A 27,749-nucleotide genomic window follows, 5' to 3' on the forward strand; every position below is an offset into this window, starting at 1 on the left:
GTCAGATCCATACCAAAATCAAGTTATCGGTCAAACCCAGTAGGACACATCTTCTTTCCTGACTGGCAGCGGCGAAGCGAGCGAGGGAGAAGGGACGGACGCAAAGATGGGGGTTTGAACCTTGGCGTGCTCCTATTGTCGTTGATCTACAAAAACAGGGGGGAATGGGGTTTAACGGTCATGTACCCAACTGACTTGGTTATCATTCGCTGTTCCATCTGATCCCGACCCATGGTCCCGCTCTGTCTCCTCCCTCCTTCTTGCTCTGCGCTGCTCTGCTCTCCTCCCTTCCCCTCTCTCGATCTCGGTTGCTAGAGGGCGCGACGAGCGAAATTTCACACACACATGTACTAGGATCGCAACTTCGCTACACCCTGCCATCCCCTAAACGCTACCCTCCTGGCACCCCATGCTGACGTCTCCCTCTGCCTCGTCGGAAAAGATTCCGCCTTGATCTTTTCAGATCAAATAGCCACGCCGCCTTGCTTTCTCTTGATCTGACTCTCTGACTCTCTCTGACTCTCTGACTCTCTGACTCTCTGACTATCTGACTCTGTCTCTCTGCCTCTGCCCTGTCTCTGCCAGAGAGGGACACACGCACCACTTCTCCCAACTCCAGAATCCCCCCTCTCCGCCCCCGCCTTGCTCTGACCCCTTTTTTGTACCCAACCTGCCCCTCTCCTGTTCTCCCCCACGCACTGTCCCGCCGTGTCCGCCGTGTCCATGTCCTCGCTTGCTCACGTCTTTTGTTTTTTCCCTTTGGATAAAACAAATTGTCGGCTCTCTGTCTGGTGTCTATACTGCCCTCCTCTCTGGCTCGCTCCGTCTCATCGTCCGTCCTCTCACTCGCACACACACTCAATTCAGCTCTTTCTCACGCTCGCGCTCCTCTCTCTCTCTCTCACACACACACACACTCGCTCTCCTCTCTGTCTCTCTCTTCGCTTCTCTCTCTTCTCACACTATACACGCACGATTTCTCACTCTCTCTCAAAAAACCCCCCACAAGAAGTCTAACACACGTCATGGAGTCAAATGAAGAGCTTGGTGTGTGTCCTAATTCCTGTCAACCTCTCGGACAGAGCCAGACATTAACCCCCCTTTTCGTACCCACGGCATGACATGATGCAGCGCGCGCGTGTCTCTGTTTGTGTGTGTGTGTGTGTGTGTGGGCCTCCCTCTGACCGTTGGCCCTGATCGCCTCTCTCCACTCTCTCCTCTCTCCTCTCTCTGCTCTTCATCTCTGCTCTCCTTTTCTCTCTGCTTTCGACTTGTGGTAGAAAGCGCAGTGGGATGAGCTCGCGCTCCTTTTCCCTCCCTCTCTCCCTCTCTCTGTCTCTCTGCTGTCTCTCTCTCTGTCTCTCTGCTGTCTCTCTGCTGTCCCTCTGTCTCTCTGCTGTCCCTCTGTCTCTCTGCTGTCCCTCTGTCTGTCTGTCTGTCTGTCTCTCTCTCTCTCTCTCTCTCTGTGTGTCTGTGTAGATGCTTCTCCTCCTTCCCCCTTTTCCTTGCTGGGCACTTTTCTTCTCCGCCTTGGCTCTGCGCGCGTGCGCTGTTGATCCCTGATCCGGTCTCTTGTCGGCCGCTGGGTCTTCTTCTTCTGCTGCTGCTGCTGCTGCCTGACAAGAGGTCGGTGATAGGCACACCAGATCCAACGTGTCAAGATTCGAATGCTCCCTCCCCTCTGCCATTGTCGCCCCTCCTCCCTCTCTCTGCTCTCTCTGCTCCCTGCCCTTCCCTCTCTCTGCTCCTCCCTTTCTCTGCTGTCCGGTCGGCCGTTGCCACGGTAGCCGCTTGCACCTGTCGGCGTCAAACTCTGCACGACACTTTTTCCCGTCTGCCCGGCCTTTGAGCCTTGGCTCTTTGTGGCTTGAAAAATCTCACCCGCATCATCCCCATACCGTTGCATTTCCGTTTTCCGTCAGGCGCTGGAATCCCTCCCTGTCCCCTTCGCACCACTAACCACGACCACGACCACTACCACTACCACTACCCCAAACCGTCTTGCTCCTCCTCCCCCTCTTTCCCCCCTTCCCCCTTCGATCGCCTTCTTCCTCTCCCTGTTCCTCGTCCTCGTCCTCGTCCCTGTTCCTCTTGCTCGTCCTCGTCCCTGTTCCTCTTGCTCGTTCTTTTTTCCCTCCACTTGGCCACAGACCCAGAGCTGACTGGACAGTGGATGTGGCGGGAAGCGGTCCCAATCAAAACACCCTCTCCCGACCCAACCCCGACCCAGCATTTTCAGCCCGCTGCCCCTCCCTTTCCCTCCCCCACCTCCACCTCCGATCCGGCGCCAGCTGCTCTGCTGCTCTGCTGCTCTTCCGTTCCCACCTGCCCGATCGCATTTCGTCAGCCGATCGAGTTGTCAACGCACGCAACCACCACTTCATCAGTCCCAAAGGCAGCCGATTGGTTATCTTTTTTTTTTCCCACTCCCGGATTGCCACCAGCAGAGCTCCAGTGTCAAGCGAACATGGGACCATAAGCGCCCTGGGTTCTGGCCATTCCTGCCATCCCGCCCACATCATGACCGACTTTGCAACCTTTGAAGACCTGGACCACTGGGTTGACACCCTCCAGGTTTGTGGCCCGCAAACCATTCATTGATTCTGTCCTCCTGACCTTTGGCCCCGCCCGGCATGTCTTTTTCACCCACCTTGACCCGAGAGATCCTCCTCGATATCCTCCTCGATATCCTCCTCGATATCCTCCTCGATATCCTTATCATCTGGCTTGCGTGCACAGGTCGCCACAAACGCTAAAACCCTCCTTGAGACGGCCCTTCTTGTCAAGACGACTTGCGATGCAATTCGAAGACCCGAAGAGGCCCGTTCGTCCTACCTCGTCAACCTGCTCCACAGATATGGCCCCGCAGTGCTCGACAACCTGTTCCTGTACGTTCGCTTCCCGCACGGGTGAGGGAAAAACAACCAAAAAAACTAAAACAGGAAGCCACACTGGACCGCCCTCCCATGCCATCCCATCCCTTGCTGACCATGCCCCCTCTCATTGGCAGAGCTGACCACGTACTTGAAGAAGTGCAAGACGGAACCAATGGCAGTGTTCGCCTCGATCCCGTGCCCACCAACTTGGCTCAGGCCCTAGCAGCTGCCACTGGTGTCAACGTTGATGCCATCACCATTCACCAACCCAGCCTCAACCAAACCTCTTCCCTCGGCTCGATCCTCGTTTCCATCATATGCATGCTCAGTGCCGTACGTTTCTGCCTCCCATCCAAACACCAGCTACCAGTTGCCCAGACTTGCTTCAGTCAAGGAGCACCCCCCAAAGCCCTCCATTCCTGTGGCATGTGTTGCATCTCCGCAAGATGACGACGCACTCTGCTCACCAATCCAATGTGGCCCCTTGCTACAGGTTAAACATGATGACGAGCTCGTTCGCAGCTTGTGCACTCAAGTCCTCAGCAATTTTACTGCCACCCTTCAGGTTGGCCTGCCAATCAAATCTCGCTCTGCTGCACAAAGTTACATGACTCACTCTCTGCGCCGCATCTTTTAGGCAACCTGCCTGCTTGCAGCTCATAGTTTAGATGCCCCACGGATCGGCGATGCTTGCGTACTGTGGAGCTTTTTAATTGTTTACATTGGCCCGGAAGTATGCCACGATGCCTTCACTGGTCCGTCTTCTCGCTCCACCCACGCAACTGATAAAAAAGAAGCTGCCTCTCTACCCAAACGCAGTGCTCCTTGACTCACGCCGTCTGTCTGCACGCCCATGCTCTTCCCCTCCCCCAACGTGCCAGGCTTGCCTCATTTGTTGAAATACCTTGCATCCTTTGCGGAAGACAAGGAGCGCCGCCTATTGAGCGTCTTGTTGCTTGCGCAACTGGCCACGCCTATGGTAGGTCCTGGTACTCCCATCATTCCCTAGAGTAGTCATGCTCTGACCACCGGCTCTCGCTTGGTAGGCCAATGAGGACGAGGTTGTTCTGGCAAGTGATTTGTTGTTGGGGTTTAGCACGCAGGTCGTGGGCGTTGTGTCCGGTGAGTTTTCGGCCCTGCTACAGGCCAGTCTTGCTTGTCGACCTCTAGCCCAGGGGCAAGAATGTCATCTGAACCACGACTCGACCCAACCCCGCTGTGCCCTCCGTGCTCACCCACACGCCGGTCTCCCGTCTTGGTTAGCCGCGATCGAACGCACAACCTTTTTGTCGCGCGTTTGGGTAAGCCCCGACAGTCATCGTTGCTCCGCCCCCGATGCTACGAAATATGCTGTGCACATCAAGACCAACAACTGGTGTATTCCTCTGACTCATTGCCGATTCTTATTTCTTCTTGAATCGTACTACGTGTTTTGTTTCTACCCACCACGTTTAGGGTCACCGGAGTGTTGTGCTGGCTCTCAGTCACGTGGCTCATCTCGAGCCTTGGAAACGAACGCTGAAGAAAATGCATCCCAACTTGCTGCAACTTTTGATCACAGAAATGAAGGCCACCGACTATGACGCCTTGGAATCTCAATTTTCCCGCGAATCCTCTCTTCGTGCGTTACCAGTGCTCGTCCATCCGACTGGGTGCGGTCTTGACCAGTGCTTGGCCATCCTGCCTCACGCTGAATTCTTGGCTGATCTGCTCGATTTAGGCGCGCTGTGTCGCTGTCTGACCCAAGTGCCCCTGGAAACAACCCTCAGCCTGCAGAAGTTGCACCGCTGCGTCAGCTGTCGTCTCTTTCGAGACTGGTCGCCTTTGACCCGAGAGGCCCTTGCCACCATGTTGCTGTGCAATCCCGAGCCCCGGAAAGAAAAGCAGATCAAACCCCTGATTCAACAGGAGTAGTTTCAATACCGGTCAAGACGTACAACCTCTTTATCAGCTGCTGCTGATGCCGGAAAGAAAAGCAGATCAAACCCCTGATTCAACAGGAGTAGTTTCAATACCGGTCAAGACGTACAACCTCTTTATCAGCTGCTGCTGATGATGATTCATGTTTTGTTCAGTCCTGGTCGTTTCTTGTTGTTCTGCTGTGTTCTGTTTTATTGTTTCTGAAGGTCTCTAGTGTTCTCTTTCGATGGGACTGTGCATCCATCAAACGCCTGTCTGGCATGACCTGCGTCTTTGTATTTTTGTATCGTCTTGTTTTTTCTTTTTCTTTTTTTTTTTGCAGGGTGCTGCGCACCCTTGCATCTCACCCGCACATACACACGTGCGCGCTCACTTACTAAGCCATGCTTTTAATTAGGTAGAACACCCAGTCTAGAACTTGACACCCACCCTACAGCGCGTTTGTGTTCCCCGTTGTTTTGCTTTGTTGTTGTTGTTGCTGTTGTTTTTCTTATCTTCTTGCCCCTGTTTCTAGCTTATGTTTGCCGCCGCTGAATCTTGTTTCTGAGTCATCAAATCAATTTGCTCTTTTACAGCCACACTCGTTCCTTCTTAGCCCCATTCGGCATCCATCAACCTCTCGACACACACGGGGGGCTGTACAAGGGGCGCAAAGCGGCAATCCTTGTGTCGGAAGACTTGCAAGCTGCTCAACTGGCCAAACCAAAGGGTGTCACGAGGCAAACTAGTTGCAGACCTGTAGCGTCCCGTTACTGGCATCACGCGTCACATAAAAGAGTTTATAGTCTGGTTGAAATGCTGGATTGGCCAAGATGAGGCACCTCGCGCTGCGCAGCTCATCAGGGTGCGCCTTGGCCCCTTTGCGGAGCTCGTTGAGACGGGGACGCTTTGCAAAGTATGCACGCATGCGATCAAAGAGGTGGGCATCCGTTTGGCCGTACGGGCTATGTTCCTGCAGCGCTGGGATTAAGGCTTCGGTCATGATCTCGGGCAGGTAGGCCAGATCACCGATAAAATCGACCGCAAAGCGGTTGTCGGCGGTCACGAGCATATCGTGCTGATGGACTGCGTGGTCCAAGCCCATGACGGTGCTGTCCCTGAAGGTGGCTGGTAGATCGCGGCTGCGAGCCAGTTCCATGAGTGAGGGGGCGTCCCTGGCGAACCCGTGTCCTGCGTTTGTGCGCCAGAAGAGACCCAGATGCTGCATGCTGTGTAACCGGTCAAGGGGGTCACGGACAAACGCAAAGTGGAGAAAGTTGGCCGTGTCTTCATGAAGCTGGCAATGATAAAAGAGCTGGAGGGCATCCTCGCCCAGGCGGCTAAAGGCCTGGTCCTGCACCTCGGGCAATTTATCAGCTGGATCGTGGTCTGGCAGGAGACCTCCGATTGAGAGACGCATAATGTGATTGATGGTACTGCCCCCGTTGAGGGGGATGTAGTGGTACACAAACCGGTGGCGTCGTGATACCACACACCAAAATTGAGCCTTGGGGGAGCCGCGACCCTGGGTGTTGGCCAATTGCGCCGGACGCCGAATCCAGGCGTAGTGTTGGCGACACATTGATGCCCCAACAGATAGAGGTCCCGGCTCCGGGGGCACACACCACGCATCTGCGCCGACCGGAGCTGCGGTGGGTGCATCCAACAACCACATCAAAGTCAAGACGAGCACGCCAAACCAGCGCCGTGCTGCGGCCCGACCGAGTGTGGCCCTCATCTTCCCACCTTTTCCCTCAAAACCCCAAGCCATCGGTTTGCACAAATCCCCGATCCCTCCCCATCTGTCTCCCTATGCCCATGCCCCTGCCTCTGCTTTCTGTCCTACTCTGTCTCACACCCTCCGTCTCGCCGCCGCCGTCTCCATCCGCCTCCCATGCACCACCACCACCACCACCACCACCGGGACGCTCAGAAATGCACACACACACACACACACACACACACACACACACACACACACACACACACACACACACACACACACACACACACACACACACACACACACACACACACACACACACACACACACACACAGATTTGTCAGATGTTTGATGTAGTTCGGCGCGCTTTTTTTGTGTCGCTCACTCTGTCTTTTGCGCAGCGCTGCAGCAGCTGGCGCGCTCTGTCTGTCTGTCTGTCTGTCCGTCTGTCTGTCTGTGTCTGTGTCTGTGTCTGTGTCTGTGTCTGTGTGTCTGTCTGTCTGTCTGTACTGTGCCAGCTAGAATATGCGTTCTGCCCATGTCTGTCTGCTGCGCGGTATCACATCACTCTTCTTGGTAGAGGAGGGGGTGTGGATGTGGATGGCTCACTGAGCAGTGATCGGGGCGCCATGGCGCAGCAGCAGACGATGACGCTGGGCCAGGTTGGTTGGCAGCTTTCGGGCGGATTATTTTTGGCGGCGTTGGCATAAAGTTGCCATTGATTGACAATGATGATTGCCTGGTAGATCCAGCGGAACGAGGCGTTGATCACGGCCATTCAACACGAGGATGCTTCCCAGGTAGTAATGATCGTGAGCCTGCTGCGTCCTTTGATCTTTCCTGACTTGCCTCCCCTATCCTTTTTCTTATCCGGCTCGGCATCACGCTCCTTGTTGTACACGCATCGGCTTGCATACAACGCCTGTCGGTCCTGTTTGCATGCCCAGATCCAGGCACTACTGCATGCAGGGGCGGATCCCAATGTGCGCCGGAGCCAGTTTGAGCCGCCCCTGCACGCCGCCGTGCGTAGCAATCAACCCGATATTATCCGACTTTTGCTTCATCATGGCGCCAACGCGCTGCTTCGCTACAAACTGGGTGGGCCATGCAAAACTCACGTCAGCCACCAGACATGGATTCACCAACGCTCAAGTATGCTGACTGGCTTCCTTTCTCGTTACAGGCCGCACGGCCTTGCATGTCGCATGTGCCGAGGCATCCGACGATGCCATGGCCACAGAGCTACTGGATATCTTGGTGGCCGGCCGCTACAATGTCGACGAACTGGGTCCCAAGCAGAATCACCTTAGCCTACCAGATGAACAAGGGCAAACACCTCTGCATGTTGCCGCTCAACGAGGCTGGACTGAAGCATGCAACGTACGTTTTTTTGAGCCTGTTGCTGTCTTGTTGCCTTACACAAACACGATCATCCACCGCAGCCCCGTCCCCGCAATCGACCTCAATGCTGCGACCCACCCCAATGACAATGGTGTGCCCCACAGCTGCTCATAGCACACGGTGCCATTGTGGATGCTGTCGATGACCAAGCGCAAACCCCGCTACACTGTGCCGCTGAGCATAATCACCCGGTATGATTGTGTTTGCGAACCCTTCCATACCAGCGTTGACCTTGATTGATTTGTCCAGCTGATCACTCATTGTCCACCCGCTTCTGCCCCTTCCCTGAACAGGCCTGTCTTCGTTCACTTCTGCGAAGTGTACGGCCTTCACCTTCGACACAGCTTGGAATCCACGCAGCCTTGGCATGGCGTTGTTCGTCTTCTGCTCATCGTTCTCTCTTGCATCGCACTCAAGGGGGCTCAACTCGAGGCGAGGACAATTGTAGGCAACACCCCGTTACACCGAGCGGCTCGACATGGTCATTTCGACAGCGTGTGGACCTTGCTCGGTACGATCCACGCCCTCAACCCCTAAGAAGAGCAAAGGGTTGTCGACGTGTCTGTATCTTCTCTGCCTCACCTTTGCTTGCTCAATAGCGCACAGGGCTGAGCCAAGCGCTTGCAACAACTCGGGCAAGACCCCGCTGGATCTGGCCCTTCGCAATGGCCACGAAGCCATGGCGCGCCTCTTACAGGCACCTGATCAGGCACGTGACCAGCAGTAGCTCCGGCTCGGCTCGGCTCTCCCCGCAACATCCTCAAAGTTGAGGTGAAGATCAAACCATCATGTTCCGTTTTCAATTGCGAGAATCTTGCACTCTACGTGCAAGGGTCCAAGAAGACTATACTCCAGAAATGCAGTCATCCCCATACGCATCCTCAACAGCCATTTTGCCATGCCATCATTGCACGCGCGATGGGTTTCAAAATTTATCCACCTGGGAAGGATGAACGACAGCCAAAAATTGCAACGGAACAATGGCCAGATCCGCGCCCTTGCGAATGACACCTTCGTCGTGATCAATCGTGACGAAGAGAGCCACCGATTCAGGATGTGAAGGAGACCCAGGCAGGACGAAAACCGTGTCGTCCTTGGCAGGGGGTCGTGTCGAAAGCTCGTCTGCACGCACCGTCTCGGTTGCGCCTACAATCGTGTGCACATCAACGTGAACATGTGACGGCAAGAACATACGCCAGGACAAGCCCCCCGAAAAGCAACCAGCCGCATTGGCAACAAAGCAAGGCAAACACACCATCGTCCAAGACCACAGTAGTCTCGTAGCCATCCACGCTGGCAATGTAGCCAGATCGACCGCGCAACTCCACCATAATGCCCTTGTGCAGCCAGATAGCTGTACGTGGCAAGCAAGGTGCAGGCAGTCAGTGTATGAGAACAGAGCCATCAAGAAAAAAAAAAAAAAAAAAAAAAAAAAAAAAAAAAAAAGTAACAGCCGAGGTGTTGAGCAAAAACAACTTACGCTTCTCGTCCACCATAGGCGTGCTTGCCACTCCCGGAGTAGGCGCCATGCCGGGCGTAAAGCCAGGTGTGTAGGCTTGAGGCGTGAAGCCAGGTGTCAGGCTGGGCGTGAGACCCGGTGTCATGCCTTGCGCCGGACCATTCGTGTGCGCTGCACGGCAAGGGAAAAAAAAGAAGTCAAATGAAAGAAAAACATGAGAGATGCATTTGCGCTTAAAAACATTCGCACTCAAGATCGGCCTTGAGGCATCAAGCCAAAATCAAGACTTACGTGTTTGCGGGGTGTGTGCGGTATGTGGTGTGTTGGGATACTAAGCAGGGGCAGGAGCAACGCAATGAGTCAGCTTGCTACATGGAGGCTTTTGATCGGAAACGCCTTCTCGCCCAACGAACCACAAAATCCTCGTCTGCTGGCACATAGCCGTCGCGGGGCGTGTTTGGCACTGCGGGGTTCCATGTATCGCTGTTGTCGTACTGAGATTGATTGCCGTATTCCGAATGATCTAAGCCCCGGGGCGCACAAATTGCCAGTTGAATCCAAGAACAGCAGGGGCAAGCAACGTCGTCGTCACCCATCGCTGGCCAACAAACAACAAAAGAGCCCCATTCTTGGTGTGCACATTCCAGTGGCAAGCATAAACACACCTCCGCGTGGCGTTTGGCTGCCCATGCGAGGCGTCTGGTTGCCGTGAGGGGTCTCGGCGCCCGTGTACCGCGGCGTCTCGGCGCCCGTGTAAAGCGGTGTCTGCGCCGAGTTGAAAGGCGTCCGCGCCCCGTGAATGCTGCCAGCCCACCCAGGCTTGTCGAACTGGCCTTGGTCCGATCGGAAAGCTGGAATTTCCTGCGGATACGGCAGTGCAATGAAGGAGTTACAAGATTAATAAACCAACAGAACCAAGCGCGCTCGGCCAGGGCGCTGGCTGCAGCCTAAAGGTGTGCCGAGTCCCCACAAACTCCCGTCGTTGGACAACTCCTATGCAGATGTCAACCGGGTTACCGAGAACCAGCCCAGGCAGAGCCAACCAACCTTGACGTGCTGCGTCTTGAGAGAAATGATGCGGTTGCGAGCATGCAACTCCACGCGGACGGTCGTCTCGGTAGCGTCCGTGACAATACCCTGGTGACCCTTATGAGGGCCCGCCACGACACGCACGGTCTTGTGCATCAGGGGATGCGCGCGAGGGCGGCGCCGCGCTTGAGGTGCACCGCCCGTAGAGCCAGGAGTACCTAAACGTCAATGAACATGTAAGGGGACGCGGGCTGAACGGGACACAGCATCAAAGGGGCAAGCAGAAATAGACGCACGCATGCTTGGTGATTGCGGAACGGCGGCCTGTGTATTGAATGCGGTCTTTTGGCCACTGGCGACCTATGCATCCAGTTTGACAGTAGCCACCGGCGTGAGAGGAGCAGATGCAAGCAGCATGGCTGGAGTCAGTTACATGTAAACACAGACCTGCAAGTGACGACCCCGGCAAACGAAAATGCCATTGTGCTCGGTCGAACCGCGATCTTGCAAAAAGACGTAGCCACGGTGAATGTACTTGACTTTGCCCGATCGGCCCTGCACGAGGAAAAAAGGAGGTGGGTATCAATGCACAAGACACACGAGCACAGATACCAGGTCCATCTATGTCTCTCCACCACATACCTTGTTGGGGCCATCAACCACGCGTGCCATGCTATCACGAGCCACTACATTTTGCTGCGAGTCGAACGTTTGAGGCTGATGCTTGCGTCCAATGGGTTTCACCTGCTGCGACTTGATCGTCTTTTCCTGTCCGTTCTGATCAAGGATCTACGAGTTACCGGTGCCAACCAAGCAGACACATGTAGTTTGATTGGCTGGGAACAAGGGACAATGAGTCGACACCAGAAGCACCAAATTTCGAGACCAACCTTGAATTCATCGCGCTCAATGGCAATGATGACCCCCACAGTGGCAGCTTGCGTCATTTGCACCAGGTCAAACAGTGCAAATTGACCTGCAAAGCACGCGCGAACATGCATCAAAACAATGACGCAAGCAGCTCAGCAGGGCGCGCATTTTTTAAGCGGTTGGCAGTCGATACAAACAGGCACTGAACTGACCGTGAGCGTCCAGGCCTGTGCCAATGGTCTCGCAAATCTCCAAATCACGCGACAGAGATTCGATTTGCTAAAACGGCGTAACCGCCACGTGCAGGATGAGCGCACACCACATGACGTGGACCATGCCATGTGCCACAACGATGGAAGGGCGAAAACCAACCTTCATGGTGAGGTCGATCAGGACAGTCACGCGTTGATCGTTGACCTCGAGAACCAAACCCGTCTGTCCCTCGTAACGGCCACGTTGGACTTTAACGTGATCCGCTGGGCGGAAGTGCTTGCGCAGATCCTCTTTGGGCACTGGAATGCGATCAAGATCCTACGAACGAGCCACAAAAGGTTGTGTGCCCGAGCAGCTGGATGAGGCGGGTGCACTGTTCGAAACGCCCGTCGCGGTTGGTTTGGTCAAACTTTCTCCCATTCACGTACCCGAAGTTCTTGGTTCTCAACACGCAGCACGACTGTGCCATCTTCGCGAATGGTTTCAATAACACCAAAGGCGTTTTTCAAGTTGCCACGATACGCAATGACACGATCGCCGACGACAAAGTTGGTCTGCGTACCGAGGTGAATAAGTTTCAATATAGCCACGCGTAAGCACAATCTCATTCTTGTCAGAATGGGCACAAGGAGCTGCTGGGCCTCAAAACAAACCTTGGATGATTCATCCTCTTCGATCGCTGCCGCAACTGCGGAATCGTCCGTGCCCTCAAACTCTGCGATCTCATCCAAAGTGGCCTAGCAATGAATATACGTGAGAATAGAAAGCCAAAGGTGTGACAAGTGTCATCAGCGAGCGCTGAACAAGAATCGGTGGCCGAGAAGCGATGTGGGTGAGAACGTACATTAACATCCTCAATCTGTAGGCTGGTCAGCGGCACACGATGGCGCAAGTAGCCCTTGATGAAGATGTTGCGCTCAAACTCGAACGTATAATCATCTGGTAAACGAGTGTGGATGAGATACAAAGCGTGGTGCAATGTGTAAGCAAGACAACCAGAGCCACTTGACTCCCTCCGTCAGGTTGCAAACAAATAAAAGTGGAGTGGAAAAACAAAAAACAGTAAGGTCAAGAGAGCAGAGATGAGATAATAATGACGGACAAAGACATACCAACAGTTGAGGCACGCTGAACAGCGTCGTCACCGCGGATAGCGCGGACTTCGTCTGGATCAAAGCGCCGCTTGGGTGCACGCACAGTACTGTTGCGTGTGGTGGCATCGGCGTTCAAGTCAAGGCGCGGTAGGAGATGTACGGTGACTTGCGTCCGCTTTTCGTTTGAAGTCACTTCGACAACCTTGGCCAGATCATCACGGTAGACACCTCGCTTGAGACGCACCCAAGCCCCGGGTTTGACTGAATTGGGCCAAAGCAAGCAAGAAGACCACGTGAGCTAGCATGAGACACCCGCCGGATGAGCTTTACGACAGGCATGCATGAGAACGGACCGGTAACAGTCTGCTTCTGAATGGCCAGCACACGAGGCATGTCATCCATTGGCACCAGCTTTTGGTCGTACTGGCCATAACGAAGAGCCATGATACCCGTGATGGCCTCCTTTACGGCAGCCGGACGATAGGCTTCAATGTAAATGTAGCTCAGTTTCTAAATCAACCGGGCAAACACAGCAGCATGAGCCTTCGCGCGAACGGGGAAGGACGCTCGAACACCCTGGGGGAAAAAGTATAACAAAGTGACATGCGCAAGCACAACCGACCGCTTTGGCACTCTTGTTGGGATAGGCCACAACGGATTTGATGCCCAATGGGCGGCCGGCATTGCGCTCGTGGGCAGCCTGGCAAGCATGTGGTGGTGAGGAGGCGAATCGACAAGGACCGGGTGTCCGATCAGCGGGCACGCCTGGACATTCGCGCAAACCTTGCGCATCAGCTGAATGGCCACTTCGTGCTCTTTGCCAAGCTGGCATTTGACCATATAAAGCTTTGGATCCTTCATGGTAGGTAGCTGACGATTGTCCGAGATGTCCTGCACCTCGGTGTCCTCCGCATAGCTGAATTGAGGGGATGAAATTCATGAGAGAGCCCGAAAGCAGACTGTCAACTGGGGCTCGTCAGCAACAACAAACCGCGGCTCGGCTTCAGAAGTAGCAAAACGGCGTTGGAGCTGCTGCACATCGGCCTCGGCACGGCTGTTTAGAGGGTTTAAGAGCGTTGCACAGAGGGCGAGTGTGAGTAACTCGGCTAAAGTCAAGCAAGCAAAGGCACGGGGGGGTCGAGAGCAAGAAGTGAAGAGAAGCTATGGCCTACCGATTCTCAAGCTGACGAAGGCGTGACTGCTCGTCGAGATCATCGTCGTCGTCATCATCATCCTCTTCATCCTCATCAGACTCACGATCAATATCAATGTCCTGAGCCCGAGCGGCGCCTGCACATTTGCAAGGGGAGACGAAGGGCGGGGAGGATAAGATAGGCTAGCCAAATGTGCAAGTTCATGCGAGTGCAGCTTTGTAGGACTGACGTTCGGCTTCTTCAGCTTGGGCCCGCAACTTGGCCTCTTGCTCCTGTCGTCGCTGGATGCGCGCTTCGGCGGCACGACGTTCGCGGTCCCAATGCGAATCAGTCTGAAATTCGCGTTCTTCGTCGTCCTCAACCTCCTGGAAAACGAACCGATGACATTAAGAGAGTTTGTGCGTGAGGGGATCAAGGGGCCAATTAAACAAGGGCAGACCCATTCACAAAAGCTTGACCGGCTGACCTCTTCGTAGCGGTCGTCATCGGCAGCATCATCGAGGAAAATGTTGCGTTTCATGCGTTTCTGCAGGTGCGGGCAAAGACAGACAGTAATCTTGAGTGAGCCAGCATGGGACAAAGGTTGGCTCAAAGACTGCAAAAGTGTACCTTAGGAGGGCGACCCCCACGGCCTCGATCATCCTCTTCGTCCTCTTCGTCATCGTCATCGTCCTCTTCGTCATCCTCGTCGTCCTCGTCCTCGTCGTCCTCGTCGTCGTCCTCGTCATCGAGGTTCTGGGTCGGAGCAGCTTTAGTGCGCGCCGGAGCTTCATCATCTGATTCATCATCATCATCTTCGTTGTCAATGTCATTCTGAATCACTCCCTCGCTGCCGTCCGAATCTGGGTTGGATGGGGACCACAGAGGTCAGTTTTCCAGGTAACAAAAGAATAGCTCACTTGACTAGATGCTTTGAATGTGCGCAGCCTGATCTCGCGTCTGTTGCGCTCTCGGTTGCACAGGGGTGCAAGCGTTTGGCAAAATCACGAGATAGAAAAGACCCGGCAAGGAGTACCTTCCGGGGCATTGGGGTTGAAATCCTCGTCCTCCGAGTCGGAATTGTCTGTCAATGTCGAAGAGCAGGTATCCAAGTAAGCATGGGCCGGTTAACCGTTGAGAGTCATTGCAAGGTATAAAGAGGAGCAAGATGGTGCAGGATGGTGCAACTAACCCATCATGTTGGGGTCAGCCTGCCCAATGCATAAGGAAAACGGTTGATGCATCAGCGACGGACAAGAGCATGGCCGCACAAAAAAACAAGGTGAGTTCAGAGGTAGGACGACGAAAATTGTGGGCAGGCACTCGAGCGCAACGCAGTTGTCCCCCAGCGCACCATGGTGCAGGATCTTGCGGTGGTCACTCAAAAAATCCTATGGCTCCACCGCCGCAGTTGGAAAGCAGCACGGACCTGACCATGGGATGCCACAAGCAAGTCGTGAGGCTCAGAACGGCGAAAAACATTTTTTTTCATATGCTCACTACCTCTCCCCACTAGCCGTAGCCATGAACCCCGCATTAAGCCCAGGTTCACAAGCCCATTTGTCTCGTGCATCTACCTCCCACCTGTCCCTCACCTTCCCCCGACGCAGACCAATCCGACGTGAGCCAACCCGACGGACTTACCCCCACTGCCGTTTCCGTCACTCGGGTCGAGGAAAATGCAGAAAGGTGATCTTGTCCACAACTGTTGTTTTAAACAGGGTTGTTCCCTTTAATTTTTATCTCTCTCTCTCTCTCTTTTTTTTTTTTTTTTTTTTTTTTTTTTTTTTTTTTTCACGATTTTTGTGCGAAATGACCGCATTGGTCATGCATTAACCTTTTGTGGCTGGTTTGGTGGCTGGTTGTGAATTCGGTGGCCACTGGCATCCAGCAGCGCTGACTGTTGCCATCCTGGATGGCATTTTGTTGATATATCAGCAATGATCGAGCGTACTGGTGAAGTTCCTAAAGAAGTTTCAAACCCAATGTTTCAACACGTTCTGACTTGATGTTTATAAAACCGCACCCCTAATTTACAGGGTTGCCCCACTTCAAAAGCAGCCTCGGCGAATCCCGTGGTTGGCGCGTGGGCGCGGGTGCCGCAACATATAGGCATGGGCTAAACAGATGTGCGGTATGCTTTCAATTCATATCGATGTGGATAAATTTGGTATATTAGGGCTCTGAACGGCCGGGCACAAGGTATCATCAGTCGGATGTATTAGGAGCAGGAGAGACAAGATCGTGGGTGGGACGACTTTCTGACGCAAATTACAAGGATGATCTTTGGGGCTCACAAGCTTTTCCAGCCGCTCAGCCAAGCTCTTTCTGCAGCCGCGGCAGGAAATCGGCAGCGGTTGGACGCTTCTTGGGATCAAACGACCACACCTGGTGAATGAGCTGCTGCAGGGTCTCAGGGGTCGCAGCAGTAAAGGGCAGTCGAGCCTTTGGATCAGGATTGGTGACAATCTTCTTGATCTCGGCAGGTCGTTTGCCAAAGTGTGGCTCATCCTCCTCAAACATCTCCCACAGCACGACACCAAAGGCGTACATGTCGCATGCTTGCCAGGCCACGACATCAGATTCCACGACTTGCTCCGCGTAGATTTCTGGAGCCGCAGTGGTCGGCGTTCCGACAAAAATAGCCGAGCTTTGCTGGGACGCCATGGTGCTCTCAATCTGGTTTCGAGTGGTGACAAAGCCAAAGTCGGCCAGACAAACCTTGAGCTTTGTCTGGGGCTGAGGAACGCTGAGCAAGATATTCTGGCTCTTGAGGTCACGATGAGCATGTTCCTTGCCATGAACAAACTTGAGGGCCGCGCCAACTTGAACAGCAATGTCATTCTTATGCTGGATTTCCAAGGGCTCGGCCTCGACGCCATGAAGACGATCCCAAAGCGAGCCGCCTGCCAAAAACTCCATGACAAGTCCAAGGCGACCAGGCCGTTCTTTGACTTTTGTGTAGCCAAACAAGCGCACCACGTTGGGGTGGCTAAAGGCCATAAGCGCTGCCAGCTCCTGAGTAAAGGCCTTGACGCTGCGTTTGCTGCCGACGGGCAAAAACTTGATCGCCACAGGCGTGCCATCAAGCGTCGCAGCTGTCACTTCGCCAAAGCCTCCACGACCAATAGCCGCGCCGCAGTCTAGCCTGCTCTCATCAATGGCAAGGTCGGTTGTGGTCTGAATCTGCTCAGGTTCAGGCGCAGGTGGGGGCGGCAGATGCTCCGTGCTGCGCGCAAACGCTTGGCGGGCCATCGTGGTCTCTTGATACTGCTGGGACCAGTCTTGTCCCGAGGCGGCCCATTCCGGAATCACGGGTCGCACGACACTCTCTTGGTTTGTACTCTTGAGCGTATGGTAGAGGGCCCGCTTCTGGTCGAGTGTGAGCGGCGTGCCTTTGAGGTCGCTTTGAAACTGCATGTAGCATGCCACACAGCTCGTGAGAATGGTTGTGGAAAGAATCAAAATCCAATCAAAGTGTTCGCTTTGTGTCGCGGCGGTACATCTACAAACCTCGTTCCAATTATTTGGTTTTCTGGGGCTGGCAGTAGAAAGATTGCCCACCCTTGAGCTCAAGCCTGTCGTGCCTGCCTTTTGGCGTTGGTAAACCTCAGACACCTCCTGTCGAGACAAGCCCGTCCCCTTGAAGCGAGCCTGCACTTCGTTCCAAGTCTCTGGTTTCTTGGAGCCAGTCTTCGGCGGCGCGGCTGCTGAGGGGCTTGCCAGTTGGTCATGCTTTTGTTGATGGTACAAGGTTGAGAGTTGTGAGGGGGTGTACCCTTGACCGCGATGATCGTGTTCGAACTGTTGCCAGCTGCTGAGCGAGGAGGTTGCAGCCGCTGAAGTCTTGACGCTTGGCGACGCCGCTGCGCTTTTCGATTTGGCTGCCCTGTACATTGTCGACATGTCGGCGGACGTCAAGCCTTGACCCTTGTGCGCACTCTGAAATGCGTTCCAGCTCGAGCTGCCGCCACCACCACCGCTGGTGTATGAGCTGCCACCACCACCACCACTGGCGTATGAGCTGCCGCCACCACCACCGCTGGTGTATGAGCTGCCGCCACCACCACCGCCGCCACTGCTTCTATACATGCTCGACATTTGTGAGGAGCTCAGGCCTTGGCCCGCGTGGGCTCTTTGAAAGGCATTCCAGCTGTTGGGCATGTTGATGGTCCCCTTTCAATGTGCTCAAGGCGAAGACAATGAAGAAGAAAGTGCCAGATCAGATTAACAGGAACGTTACGAACGTGAACGTTTTACAAGCAGTGAGTTGTTTCGTTTTTGCTCTTATGCTCTTATGCCTTGGCCATTGTTAAGAATGCGTGGCAAGTGTATGTATGTGTGAAAGGGCGATCATGACCTTTGGCAATGGCTTGGCTCATGGCTGTCCATGGGAATTGGGATTGGCTGTAAGGGCATAGCGTTGAGGGGGTGTGAGGAGTTGCTTGCAGTCCTTGCACCTAACAAATCCCCCTCCCAAAAAAAAAACAAAAAGGGAGAGAGAGACAAGATGTTATTACGAGTAAAGAAGTGAATTGGACATCAGAAAGCATCACGCTTCATCAACACGCACGAGCCGGCTGAAGGCGTATGACCAGAAAGAACCGAGACAAGGCGGGCAAGTGACACAGACACTACCAAGGATCGGTCTTTCTCTGCCTCATTATCATTGCATTGGGGTAAGGTTGTGTCCTTCGCTCATGCCTGATAGGGTGAGCGGGGAGGAGGTGGAGGCAGCAGGGAGGCCATATGCCTCTGCTCTTGGGTCGGTCCTGGGTTGGAGGCGCTTTGTTTCATCGTGCCTTCGTGCTCACGAAGAACTTCGGCTGCCGTCTTCTTGACGGCATGGCGCGTGAGAGCCCTATCGCAGCAGGGACACCGAGTGAGCTGTGCATTTATCTGCGGAAACCGACGGGTCTTAGTCAAGCAGCCACGCAGGGTTTGAGCCGGCAAAAGACGCACTTGCGGCCCAGGCGTCGAAAGGTGGTATAAGCTTTGGCCGAGTTGCTCACAGTCTATGTCGGCAATCAAAAGTTGAGTGCTGGACACACGCCAAAAAGGTTGCGTTGGAGCGTTTGCCGGCCTTTGAAGCCGTGGAGGGAAACATACCTCGAGCGAATCGCGGGCCAACTCTGCAGCCTCATCGCCGTAGCGGTGTCGCACTGTCGAGGTGCTTTCATCAGCCAATTCCTTCGTCAAGACCTGCGCAAGCCATGCGTACAAAATCAGAAGAAAAAAAAAATAAAGCACAGCACATCAACAGTACAAGTATGCAAGGTCAAGATGCGGGCACGTACAAGGGCAGCATCTTCGAGGCCTGCCAGGATGGTGAGTGCACCCACGCCGCCACTCTTGGCCACGTGAACGACCTTGCCAGTCAACCCGTTGCCTTTGCCCGATCCCGTTCCGACAAACCGGAGCACATAGGGACTGACAGCCTTGGCGCTGCGTTCGGCTAGCCAAAAAACCTTGTCCACGGTGTAGGCTGTCACGCGGTAGGTGGTAGCCGTGGCACCCTTGAGGGTGGCCACTGACGCTTGGACGCGGGGATCAATGTGCAGGTTGCCATCGCTGTGAGTGAGGCGTGCACGGATCGACTCGCCACCGCTGCGGATCATGGCGCCGCCGATGTGAGCAGCCGTGCGGATGACATCCGCAACGGTGTGGGCCCCCGAGATGAGCCAGCGCGATACCGTGTTCTCCCAGCCTACAAAGTCAAGCATGCCCGTTCACAGATAAAGAAAGTAGAACATCAACGAGAAAGAAAGCAAAGGAAGCAGAAGAAGAAGAAGAAGAAGAGGAAGAAAAAAAAAAACGAAAAGGAAATGTCCAGCAATCATCGACGGGTGAGGCAGAGCGTAGCAGGTTCATTCGGAAGAGGCCAGATGGTTAGCACGTGGTTGTAATCAACTGACCATCGGCAGGGGCCTCGGCTTCGGCAAGGGCTTCCTCGCGCTCCACGGCGGACGTGGAGAGTTCCAAGATTTCGTCATCTGCAGCCGACAGACATGAGATTGATGATGCTGGTAGGCAAAGCGCCAAAGAAAGGGCTGCGCGCCGCGGCTGCGTACCATCAGCATCGGGCGTTTTCTTGCAAAAGGTGGTTTGGTTCTCCAAAATGGTTTCAAATTGCTTGATGAGGGGCGGGCTGAGGTCGGCAGAGAGGACGACACCGACGGCCGAGTTCTCCACACTTTCGCCCTCGCTGCGTGCGAGTGCAAGGATACATGGCACGTTGTTTGTGAAAGGTGTGCCCGCGATAGCCCACGAACATGGCAGAGCAGAACTCACTTGCCGCCGGAGAAGACGTAAAAGCGAGGTTGTACACGCAGAGTAGGGAGTTCCTATCACGGCACGCCGTCAGGAGTTTACAAAATGCCCATGTCTTGGATGGGACGATTGGAAAACTCTTTTGTGTGGACAGAAAATGGCGAGTTGGGGCCACGTACATCCATGAGCGGATAAAGCCATTCACCGCACTGGAGGAAAGATTGGCCGTGCAGAGAAAGGACCAGGAGATCGCACGAAGCGTGGAGCTGAACCACGTCGGCGCCCTCAGGTGACACGAGGTAGGTTTGCGTGTCTGTTCAAACGATGGGCCAGTAAAGAACACATGCAAAGAATAAAGGGACATAGCTGTGAGGACACGCACGGACGGGCACAAGCTGCGATGCAGATGGCGCGGCTGCTTTCAAGGCACGCACTCGGGAGTCGGAGGACGAGCTGGCCCTCTTCGTCACCGTCATGACTCTCGGTACGGGATTCCAGGGGCTGGATGTGTTGCTAATGAACCAGGGGCCGCGCTCTGTCAGGTTGGTGTTCATGCTGTGCTGACACACACCATGCAAGCCGTCGGCGCCAGCAAGAGCTGCAGCGGCTTCAGTCTCGGTGCAAGCCCATACCTGGTCCTCTAGTTCTTGAAGATAGTTTTTGCTCTGTTTTCGATGCGTGTCTAGCTGAGCTTGAAGAGTATCACGCAACTGAATCTGGGCCTTGTCCAAGGAAGCTGATTCCAAGGCCGCGAGCATATCGCAGCCGCGCTCAAAGTCCACGAGCGCCTTGCTGAACATGGTGTGCGCGTGCTGTTGGGATCGATCATAGTATCGGGTATCCGGGGTGATGAAGGCGCGGATTGCACGGAGCCAGGGAGAGGCGGTTGGGCGGGCTGCGGTGGGTGACGAACCTCGTATTGCTCACGCTTGAGCTCAGCTTCGGCCTGGCCAAACACTTCGCTGCCGCGGCGCAGATACTCCTGGACCTAGCCTCACACGGCAATTCCAGCCAGGCCACTAAGACACGCTCGGGTGTGCATGCCATGGGGTTTCGAGGCGCGAGCAAGCTGTACCTGCGCCAGGGCGTCAATCTCGTCCATGATGGGGGGGGGGGGACCGATGTGCAATGCGTGTGTGGCAAACAAAAATGCCCCAGATCCAATCGCAGCTGGTCCACGTCGTCGTGTCTCCCAGCACAAAGGCTCCAAGAGTCCTGTTGTGCCCACACACCCCACATCCAGCAGACCGAGCTGCACGGATGCACAGCTGCACTGCTGCACTGATGCACAGATGCACTGATGAAGCTGCTTGCCTCTGCGACAATTTGATCAGGAGGCGTTCACAGAGGGAAGAAGAGCCAGAAAATGTCAAGTTAGCAAGCAGGAGAGGCGTGTGCTTGTCCTGTTGCCGACGAGGACGGCCACCCTCAAAAGCGGCTCAGCCGTCCCCACCCGTGCTCATCATCTCCAGTCTCTCCCCCCATCAAGCCAGTGTGCCACACCCCCAGACCACACAGCCCATCATCAGACTCCGCGCTGCCATTCTCTTCGCCATTTCACACGCGTCGGCAACACACACACACACACACACACACACGTAACCACAGATCTGTGCTGACAATTCGAGAACTAGCAAGACCAGTTGTTCCGAACAACACTACAGCTTGACGGCGTGTGAAAGCAGTGAAGATATCAAGCTCATTCAAAGCGACCCCAAGCGTTACGATTTGAGTATTGAATTGCTCTGAAAAAAGGTTCTTGACCAATAGCCACCACAACGACTCCCATAAAAAGTGTAACCAGCTTACAACGAAAGTTACACTAAGTTACACTATACACTACCTGAAGTGTGACATATCATTACACTTTACTACTGGTATGAGAACTTGCCACCGCTGCAGTCGTCGAAGGACGAGAGAATGGCTGTGACGCGATGTGTTGGGCAGAGAGAGGATGAGTCTGGCTGTTTGTTCATGTGGTGAAAACAAAGCTGAAAGCAGAGAGTGAGCATGACCACGGGCTGGACTGCAGAGAGTCGGCACACCGAGCTGCGCGCGTCTGTGTGTTGTTGTGCTGCGCATTCGATATGGCAGCGCCAGCCCTTTGGAAAGGGGCCTGCTTGAGTGAATGCTTGTCTTGCTGGCTCAGCAGCAGTGCGCAAGGCCTCAATCTTGCCACTGGCTGCGTGAGACGACGGTTCCTGCGGAGCGAGCGGGTCATCGTGCTTGACCTTGATGACCCTCATCAAGAGAGAGAGAGAGAGAGAGAGAGAGAGAGAGAGAGAGAGCGAGAGAGAGAGCGAGAGAGAGCGACTCGAGCTGAACGTGAGGTGGCGCCTTGTCGGCGATTCACTGCGCGCTTCACTCAGTGGTCATGCCCCCTCCCCCACCCCGTCCCCCTGGAGCTGGTGGTTGCCTTCCAGACGCCATGCTCGCTCCAACCGTCCCAGCCATTGTCGAAACTCCTCTGCTCTGTGGCTTGTCCATGCGAACATTCTTGGTGTTGAGCGTTTGTTGCCCATCACTCATCGAGCTGTTTCCTTGCCTCCGCTTTTTTTTTTCCTGATATTCCGTAGCTGCCTCGTATCCGCTACTCGCACAGGCCGGTGCAGCTACAATTGTTGTCGCCATTCCATTCTAACCTTCAGGTTTGGCTGCCGTGAGACTTGTCGGTTGCCCGTACATCGCCGACCCGCTTTCGATCTCGGGAGGGTTTCTTCTTGACCTCGAATGGCAAGCTCACTGTGCCCAACCCATGTCATCGCAGAGTCGACAAGGCCACGGATCCAATCTTGTCAAGTTACAAAAGCCTTTTGCCCGTCAAAGCAGTCGCTCCTGGACGCCCTCCCAGTTGTGGTTCCATCCACACTCCCCACACTGGGTCGCGGGGATTTTCCGGGAATCATCATGCTGCGACTTGTTCAGTCGTTGACATATCACGCACCTCAGCAACCCCCACCCCCTTTCCTTCCCGCCGTGGGTCCCTCGGCCTGAGCGCCCCAGGACTCGCCGCCTTTCCTTTCCCACGCAAGTGGTGATATCTGGCTCGCGTCCAGTGCGTGACCTGCATCGGCGCGCCTTGACATTGGCCGTGCCGCAGATCAGGCGCACCGCCACCATGATGAGCATGATGCCTCTTCCCATCGACAAACTTGTACGTTGATCCTCTCTTGTCCCTGGGTTGGCTCCGCTTGTCACCACGTCTGGCATGCGTGGCTCCTTCTCGCCCATCAAAGCAGCCAAGCAGCCGACTCACATCTTGCCCAACAATCATGACAGAGCGTCCAGTTTGCCGATGATGATCAGGATGAAGCCGACGCATGGTCGGGCCTCGACCTCTCAGGTTAGCCTCACACCCGGCACCCGTATTGAGCAACTATTTGAGCAACTAGCAACATCCTTGATCCCATGCATCACCATTCCCGCGCCTCTCAACTCAATGTGATGATGATTCCGTTCCGGACCCAACAGGCAAAACACTGTCCAGCCTGGGCCAGGGCCTCTTTCGCATGACGTACATTACACACTTGTACATTGCGCAAAACGATCTCGAGTTCTTGCCCGCGGCCATCGCGGGCTTGGTCAATCTTCGCGTGCTTGACGCTTCATACAACAAGCTCCGTGCTCTGCCCCCGGAGATGCACAAGCTCAAAGAGGTTTGTTGCCGAGTTGTTGATTGGTCGCCATCCTGCACTTGCAATCTTTATTAAGCTTTGTTAGACTCTAAAGAGTGAAGATCTCAACAACCTCTCATGCGCCATCCCGATGGCTTTGTTTTGTGGCCAACCCTGCAGCTGCGTGAGCTCAAGCTGGATGGCAACTTGTTGCCCAAACTGCCCTTTGAACTGGGTCGACTTTATCAGCTACAACAGCTCTCCTTGGGTGGGAACCCCTTGACCGAGCCCATTCGTTCCTACGCAGCCGAGGGCACAGACACCCTGCTTAGCCATCTTCTGGACAACGCTCCAAGTAAGAGCAGTGCACGTGCAATCCCTCCCCTGGGTGGGCGGCCGTACTTTTGCTCATTTGGTGTTGCAATCTGTGCCGCACCTGGCACATAGTTGCCCTGACTCCACCCCAGCGCAACTGGATTTTCCCAGCAACCATGCCGCAGGACATGGGCGAGCTGCCCAAAGACACCGTTACCTCATTCTGCTACAACATTTTGTGTGAAAAATATGCCACTCGCCAGGTCGGTGTCACTGCCAGAACACGTGTCGGGTAGCTGGGACTGAGCCAAGTGCCATCCACAATCAAATTACAGATCTGGGCGAAGGACTTCACGTTTTTGCCCTTGCAACGCCCTGCAGGTGTACCGCTACTGTCCTTCTTGGGCTCTCGAGTGGAATTATCGAAAGCAGCAAATTCTCAAGGACATTTTGCAGTATAGCTCTGGTATGTCGGCGCGTGGTTTGGCTTTTAGCTCAGCATGTCCCCGCGTTTGCGTATGCTCATGCCCCTGGGTGCTCTTCCAATACATGCAGACATCATTTGCCTGCAGGAGGTTGCTTCGGGTCAATTCTACAGCTACTTTCAACACAAGCTGCGCGAGCGGGATTACCAGGGGCTCTACCATCCCAAGTCGCGTGTGCGCACCATGAGTGATGCGGATCGCCAAACCGTCGATGGTTGCGCCATCTTTTTCCACGTCTCCAAGTTCAAGCTCGTGAAGGAGCACTGCATCGAGTTTGAGCGTTCGGCCACGCGCTACGCTTCAGGCTGTGCTGACATGCTCAACCGCGTTATGATCAAGGACAACATTGCGCTGTGCGCCCTTCTCGAACGCCAGTCAACGGGCGAGAAGTTTTTTGTCTGCAACTTGCACTTGACCTGGGATCCCAAGTTTCGGGACGTCAAGGTGATCCAGACGGTCTTGGCTTTGCGTGAGATTGAAAACTTTTTGAAGGAACACAACTGCCCCAACATCCCCGTCATGATCATGGGCGACTTCAACTCGATGCACGACTCGGGCGTGTACGAGCTCATGGAGAATGGCAAGGTGCGTTTCCTTAGCACGTGTGTGTGTGTGTGTGTGTGTGTGTGTGTGTGTGTGTGTGTGCGCGCGCGCGCGCGCGCGACACGAGGCGTACTTGATCAGAGTGAGCAGGGTGGGAACAGCAGGCTGTCTGTGACTTCTGACCTGGCTTGGCAGTATTGTGTGCAACCTTTGATGGGGGAAGACTGGGTTCTCATGTGCTGTATTCAGCATGGTTCTCATGGTTTCTTGATGCACCTTTGTCTGATGGGTTTCGTTTCTTGCAGCTGAGTCCGGATCATCCCGACTTGCAGGGGTATGACTACTCCAAATTTATCGAGAGCGTGGGCTTGCACCACAATCTGAAGCTGCGCAGCGCCTACGGCAACGAGCTGCCCTACAGCAACTACACACCAACCTTTGTTGGCATCATTGACTACATTTGGTACTCTGCCGAGCGCCTCATTCCTTCGGCGCTTTTGGGTCCAGTGGAAGAGGCGTATATTCAGGAGCATGTTGACGGGTGCCCCAATCCCCATTTTGCTTCGGATCACTTGGCGCTTTCAGCTGAATTCCGCATCAATAAGTCTGGAGAGTAGAGACTTTGTTCAACTGGTCCGGACGGCGCTGGTCGTTGCCGATGTTTTTTTTGGTGGTAGTGGCCGCTTCCTTTTGACTTGACATGACTTGATGTCAGCGTGTTTAGTTCATGATGTCCCATGCCCTCTAGCGTGGAGGGTTTGGATTGGGTTTAGAGTCTTTGAGTGCACCCACCCGCGATGCGGGGTGCGGCTGCGAGGCTCCTCTGGCTCTGTCGACGTTTGGTCTACTCTTGTGTTTTTGAGGCCCGTCTGCCTGCCGTCTGGGGCGGTGTGGCGCATCGGGCCGTTGTCACCCGTTCAGTATTGCTTGCGTGTCCAAGGTGTACCAGCGTCATGATGATGTGTCGCCTGTGTATTTCATCCTGTTTGAGTGTATTTGTGGCTTGCTTGGTCTCTTTCATTTTGGTTGTGCTCGTCTTGTCTTTGTGTTTCTGCACTGTCACCAGGGGCGTGGGTGCCAGCCCCTCTGTCCTTGTCGTTGTCACTTTGTAACAAGAAGACAATGACAAGAATCGACACCACAATTGGCACTGAAGCAGCGTGCTGGTTTTGGAGCAGCTCACGACTCGCGTCGATTTCAAAGCGACAAGACATGGTGGACGGCTATACTAGAGGCGCACGGAGGGCGGGCACGCAGTGCCTGATGCTTGTGGGAGGGGTCAAGCCTAGTTATCTTTTCGAGCACGCGTAACAATGTTGCTGCGCCAGCGCCGCTGGGCCGCCTCATGGGCTTCGCGCTTGGCACGCACGGTGTCGCTGGGATAACAAAGAAGGACGGTGTTGGCGGCAAGAAACGAAAAGCCCACGCTGGTCAAGTGCGTGTAAAACCCGTTGGCCACGGTGGCCTGGTTTTTGATGGAAAAATTGCGTGCATTGAATGCTGTGGCAGGCGCGGCAACAATGACGTTGAGAGGAGAGGATCAAAAAGCCCTTTGCTTTGGGGAAAAAAAAAAGTCATGCTCTCGGGCGTAGCATGGCCGTGGTTTGAGGGAAAGGGGAAAGGCAAGTGTGTTGCGAGGCAGAAAACGAACGGACCGGCAAAGAGGATGGTGCCGATGATACCGGTCAGGGTGGCAAAGGCCAGCAGTGAAAAGGCGACAAAGGCAGCTGGGGTCGATGCAATTTGCAGAACCGAGGTGGCGGCAGGCATGGCAAATGGGGCATGGGTGAGAGCGTTTGCATGGGCGCGGAGCTGGAGGGAATAAAAGCGGTGGGCGCATACCAAAGGGAATGTGAAAGCGAGTGACATGACTATGCTCGCGGGCACGATGATGCAGGGCACGTTCGCGAATGACCCCCATGATCAGAGTGATCAGGCCCACACATGTGAGGGCCAGCTGCAAGGCCACCATGGCGCGCGTTGCATATAGGTACCCGGTTTGTTGGACTACAAGGTGACATTGGGGCGAGTGATCGGAAACGACACCGTCAGGCTGGTTGAACGCAGCAATGCAAGGCAGCGCGTCTCCCTCGCACCGTTGGCTGGCGTTCGGTAAAGACCAAGATATTGTGCTCGCACATCTCCCGTGAGGTCGGGATCGATCCAATCTGGCGTGTCAAAGAAGCGGAGATAAAAAGGGGGGTGGGAGAAAGGGGGGGATGAGCGTGTGTGCTCCACTTTTGGGACGACACGAGGCGGCTACTGACGTTGGGCGATGGCGGCAACAATGATGCATACGATGGTCGCAATGCCAAAGGCACTGGTCAAGATGGTCACTATGTCAAGTGGCAGGTAAGCTGCTCGCTATGCTCAAACAGGGCGGGGATAACGCCGGCGCGCGAGGCTGGCTTGCAGGCGATACCTGGAACGGCTTGGCGCATGTGCTGTCGATAGGCTGCTCAAGGAGCGAGGCATCCAGTAAAAGACGAAGACACATGACGGGATCAAACGAGCGGGGTTAGACCTTGAATGCATGTTGTTGAACAAGGAGGTGGCCACGCAGAGCAGCAGGCAGCAAGAGCTCCAACCGTCTCCTTCCTTGGCGGGATCATCATCGAGGTCTGGATCGAACGTGCTTGCATCCAAGTTGCTGGCAGCGGTCTCTGACAGGCTCAACCTACTCAACCCGCCACGCATCAGCAGACACCACCGTCAGTCACGCCCCTATTGCAAGGACAACTCGACCGGGTACAAGACCAACTCACCGTTCCGGATCACCCGCCAGCAAAGGCTGCTTGTCATCATCACTCCGCCGCCGCCGCCC

General features: G+C 54.7%; 8 protein-coding genes across 8 annotated transcripts; 3 read left to right on the top strand and 5 right to left on the bottom strand.

Annotated features, from left to right (window-relative positions):
* Positions 1-1,293: 1,293 nt before the first annotated feature.
* MONBRDRAFT_32475 (uncharacterized protein) lies at positions 1,294-4,790 on the top strand (the record flags this gene model as incomplete). The annotated part of the gene is made up of 11 exons (XM_001745799.1): positions 1,294-1,475; positions 2,292-2,574; positions 2,740-2,888; positions 3,011-3,209; positions 3,370-3,441; positions 3,514-3,631; positions 3,758-3,855; positions 3,923-3,998; positions 4,140-4,177; positions 4,332-4,497; positions 4,597-4,790. 11 exons carry the CDS (start codon positions 1,294-1,296, stop codon positions 4,788-4,790), a joined length of 1,575 nt encoding a protein of 524 aa, XP_001745851.1.
* A 730-nt stretch (positions 4,791-5,520) lies between these two features.
* MONBRDRAFT_8326 (uncharacterized protein) lies at positions 5,521-6,513 on the bottom strand (the record flags this gene model as incomplete). Its single annotated transcript, XM_001745936.1, has 1 exon — positions 5,521-6,513. One exon carries the CDS (start codon positions 6,511-6,513, stop codon positions 5,521-5,523), a length of 993 nt encoding a protein of 330 aa, XP_001745988.1.
* Positions 6,514-7,128: 615 nt separating this feature from the next.
* On the top strand, positions 7,129-8,627 carry MONBRDRAFT_8327 (uncharacterized protein; the record flags this gene model as incomplete). Its single annotated transcript, XM_001745800.1, has 5 exons — positions 7,129-7,161; positions 7,246-7,299; positions 7,447-7,597; positions 7,683-7,991; positions 8,500-8,627. 5 exons carry the CDS (start codon positions 7,129-7,131, stop codon positions 8,625-8,627), a joined length of 675 nt encoding a protein of 224 aa, XP_001745852.1.
* Positions 8,628-8,687: 60 nt separating this feature from the next.
* MONBRDRAFT_37124 (uncharacterized protein) lies at positions 8,688-14,897 on the bottom strand (the record flags this gene model as incomplete). Its single annotated transcript, XM_001745937.1, has 22 exons — positions 8,688-9,046; positions 9,156-9,254; positions 9,381-9,530; positions 10,025-10,220; positions 10,407-10,505; positions 10,836-10,943; positions 11,031-11,177; positions 11,279-11,364; positions 11,471-11,537; positions 11,631-11,789; positions 11,900-12,025; positions 12,125-12,208; positions 12,316-12,410; positions 12,584-12,826; positions 12,919-13,075; positions 13,349-13,481; positions 13,738-13,855; positions 13,949-14,084; positions 14,186-14,245; positions 14,329-14,561; positions 14,735-14,782; positions 14,891-14,897. 22 exons carry the CDS (start codon positions 14,895-14,897, stop codon positions 8,826-8,828), a joined length of 2,772 nt encoding a protein of 923 aa, XP_001745989.1. The 3' UTR covers positions 8,688-8,825.
* Positions 14,898-16,011: 1,114 nt separating this feature from the next.
* MONBRDRAFT_8329 (uncharacterized protein) lies at positions 16,012-17,862 on the bottom strand (the record flags this gene model as incomplete). The annotated part of the gene is made up of 1 exon (XM_001745938.1): positions 16,012-17,862. One exon carries the CDS (start codon positions 17,860-17,862, stop codon positions 16,012-16,014), a length of 1,851 nt encoding a protein of 616 aa, XP_001745990.1.
* Positions 17,863-18,396: 534 nt separating this feature from the next.
* Positions 18,397-21,070, bottom strand: MONBRDRAFT_25550 (uncharacterized protein; the record flags this gene model as incomplete). Its single annotated transcript, XM_001745939.1, has 12 exons — positions 18,397-18,559; positions 18,661-18,713; positions 18,808-18,900; positions 18,996-19,405; positions 19,614-19,691; positions 19,770-19,903; positions 19,926-20,042; positions 20,148-20,281; positions 20,403-20,528; positions 20,601-20,780; positions 20,882-20,956; positions 21,044-21,070. 12 exons carry the CDS (start codon positions 21,068-21,070, stop codon positions 18,397-18,399), a joined length of 1,590 nt encoding a protein of 529 aa, XP_001745991.1.
* A 1,482-nt stretch (positions 21,071-22,552) lies between these two features.
* On the top strand, positions 22,553-25,542 carry MONBRDRAFT_32477 (uncharacterized protein; the record flags this gene model as incomplete). Its single annotated transcript, XM_001745801.1, has 10 exons — positions 22,553-22,616; positions 22,736-23,122; positions 23,248-23,311; positions 23,440-23,624; positions 23,763-23,970; positions 24,030-24,160; positions 24,279-24,363; positions 24,453-24,967; positions 25,121-25,153; positions 25,258-25,542. Exons 2-10 carry the CDS (start codon positions 23,087-23,089, stop codon positions 25,540-25,542), a joined length of 1,542 nt encoding a protein of 513 aa, XP_001745853.1. The 5' UTR covers positions 22,553-22,616; positions 22,736-23,086.
* Positions 25,543-26,210: 668 nt separating this feature from the next.
* MONBRDRAFT_25552 (uncharacterized protein) lies at positions 26,211-26,897 on the bottom strand (the record flags this gene model as incomplete). The annotated part of the gene is made up of 3 exons (XM_001745940.1): positions 26,211-26,425; positions 26,581-26,652; positions 26,768-26,897. The coding sequence occupies 3 exons, from the start codon at positions 26,895-26,897 to the stop codon at positions 26,211-26,213; spliced, it is 417 nt and encodes a 138-aa protein (XP_001745992.1).
* Between the last annotated feature and the right edge of the window lie 852 nt (positions 26,898-27,749).

Source organism: Monosiga brevicollis, genomic scaffold (assembly GCF_000002865.3).
Source record: "Monosiga brevicollis MX1 MONBRscaffold_10 genomic scaffold, whole genome shotgun sequence".
Lineage (NCBI taxonomy): Eukaryota > Choanoflagellata > Craspedida > Salpingoecidae > Monosiga > Monosiga brevicollis.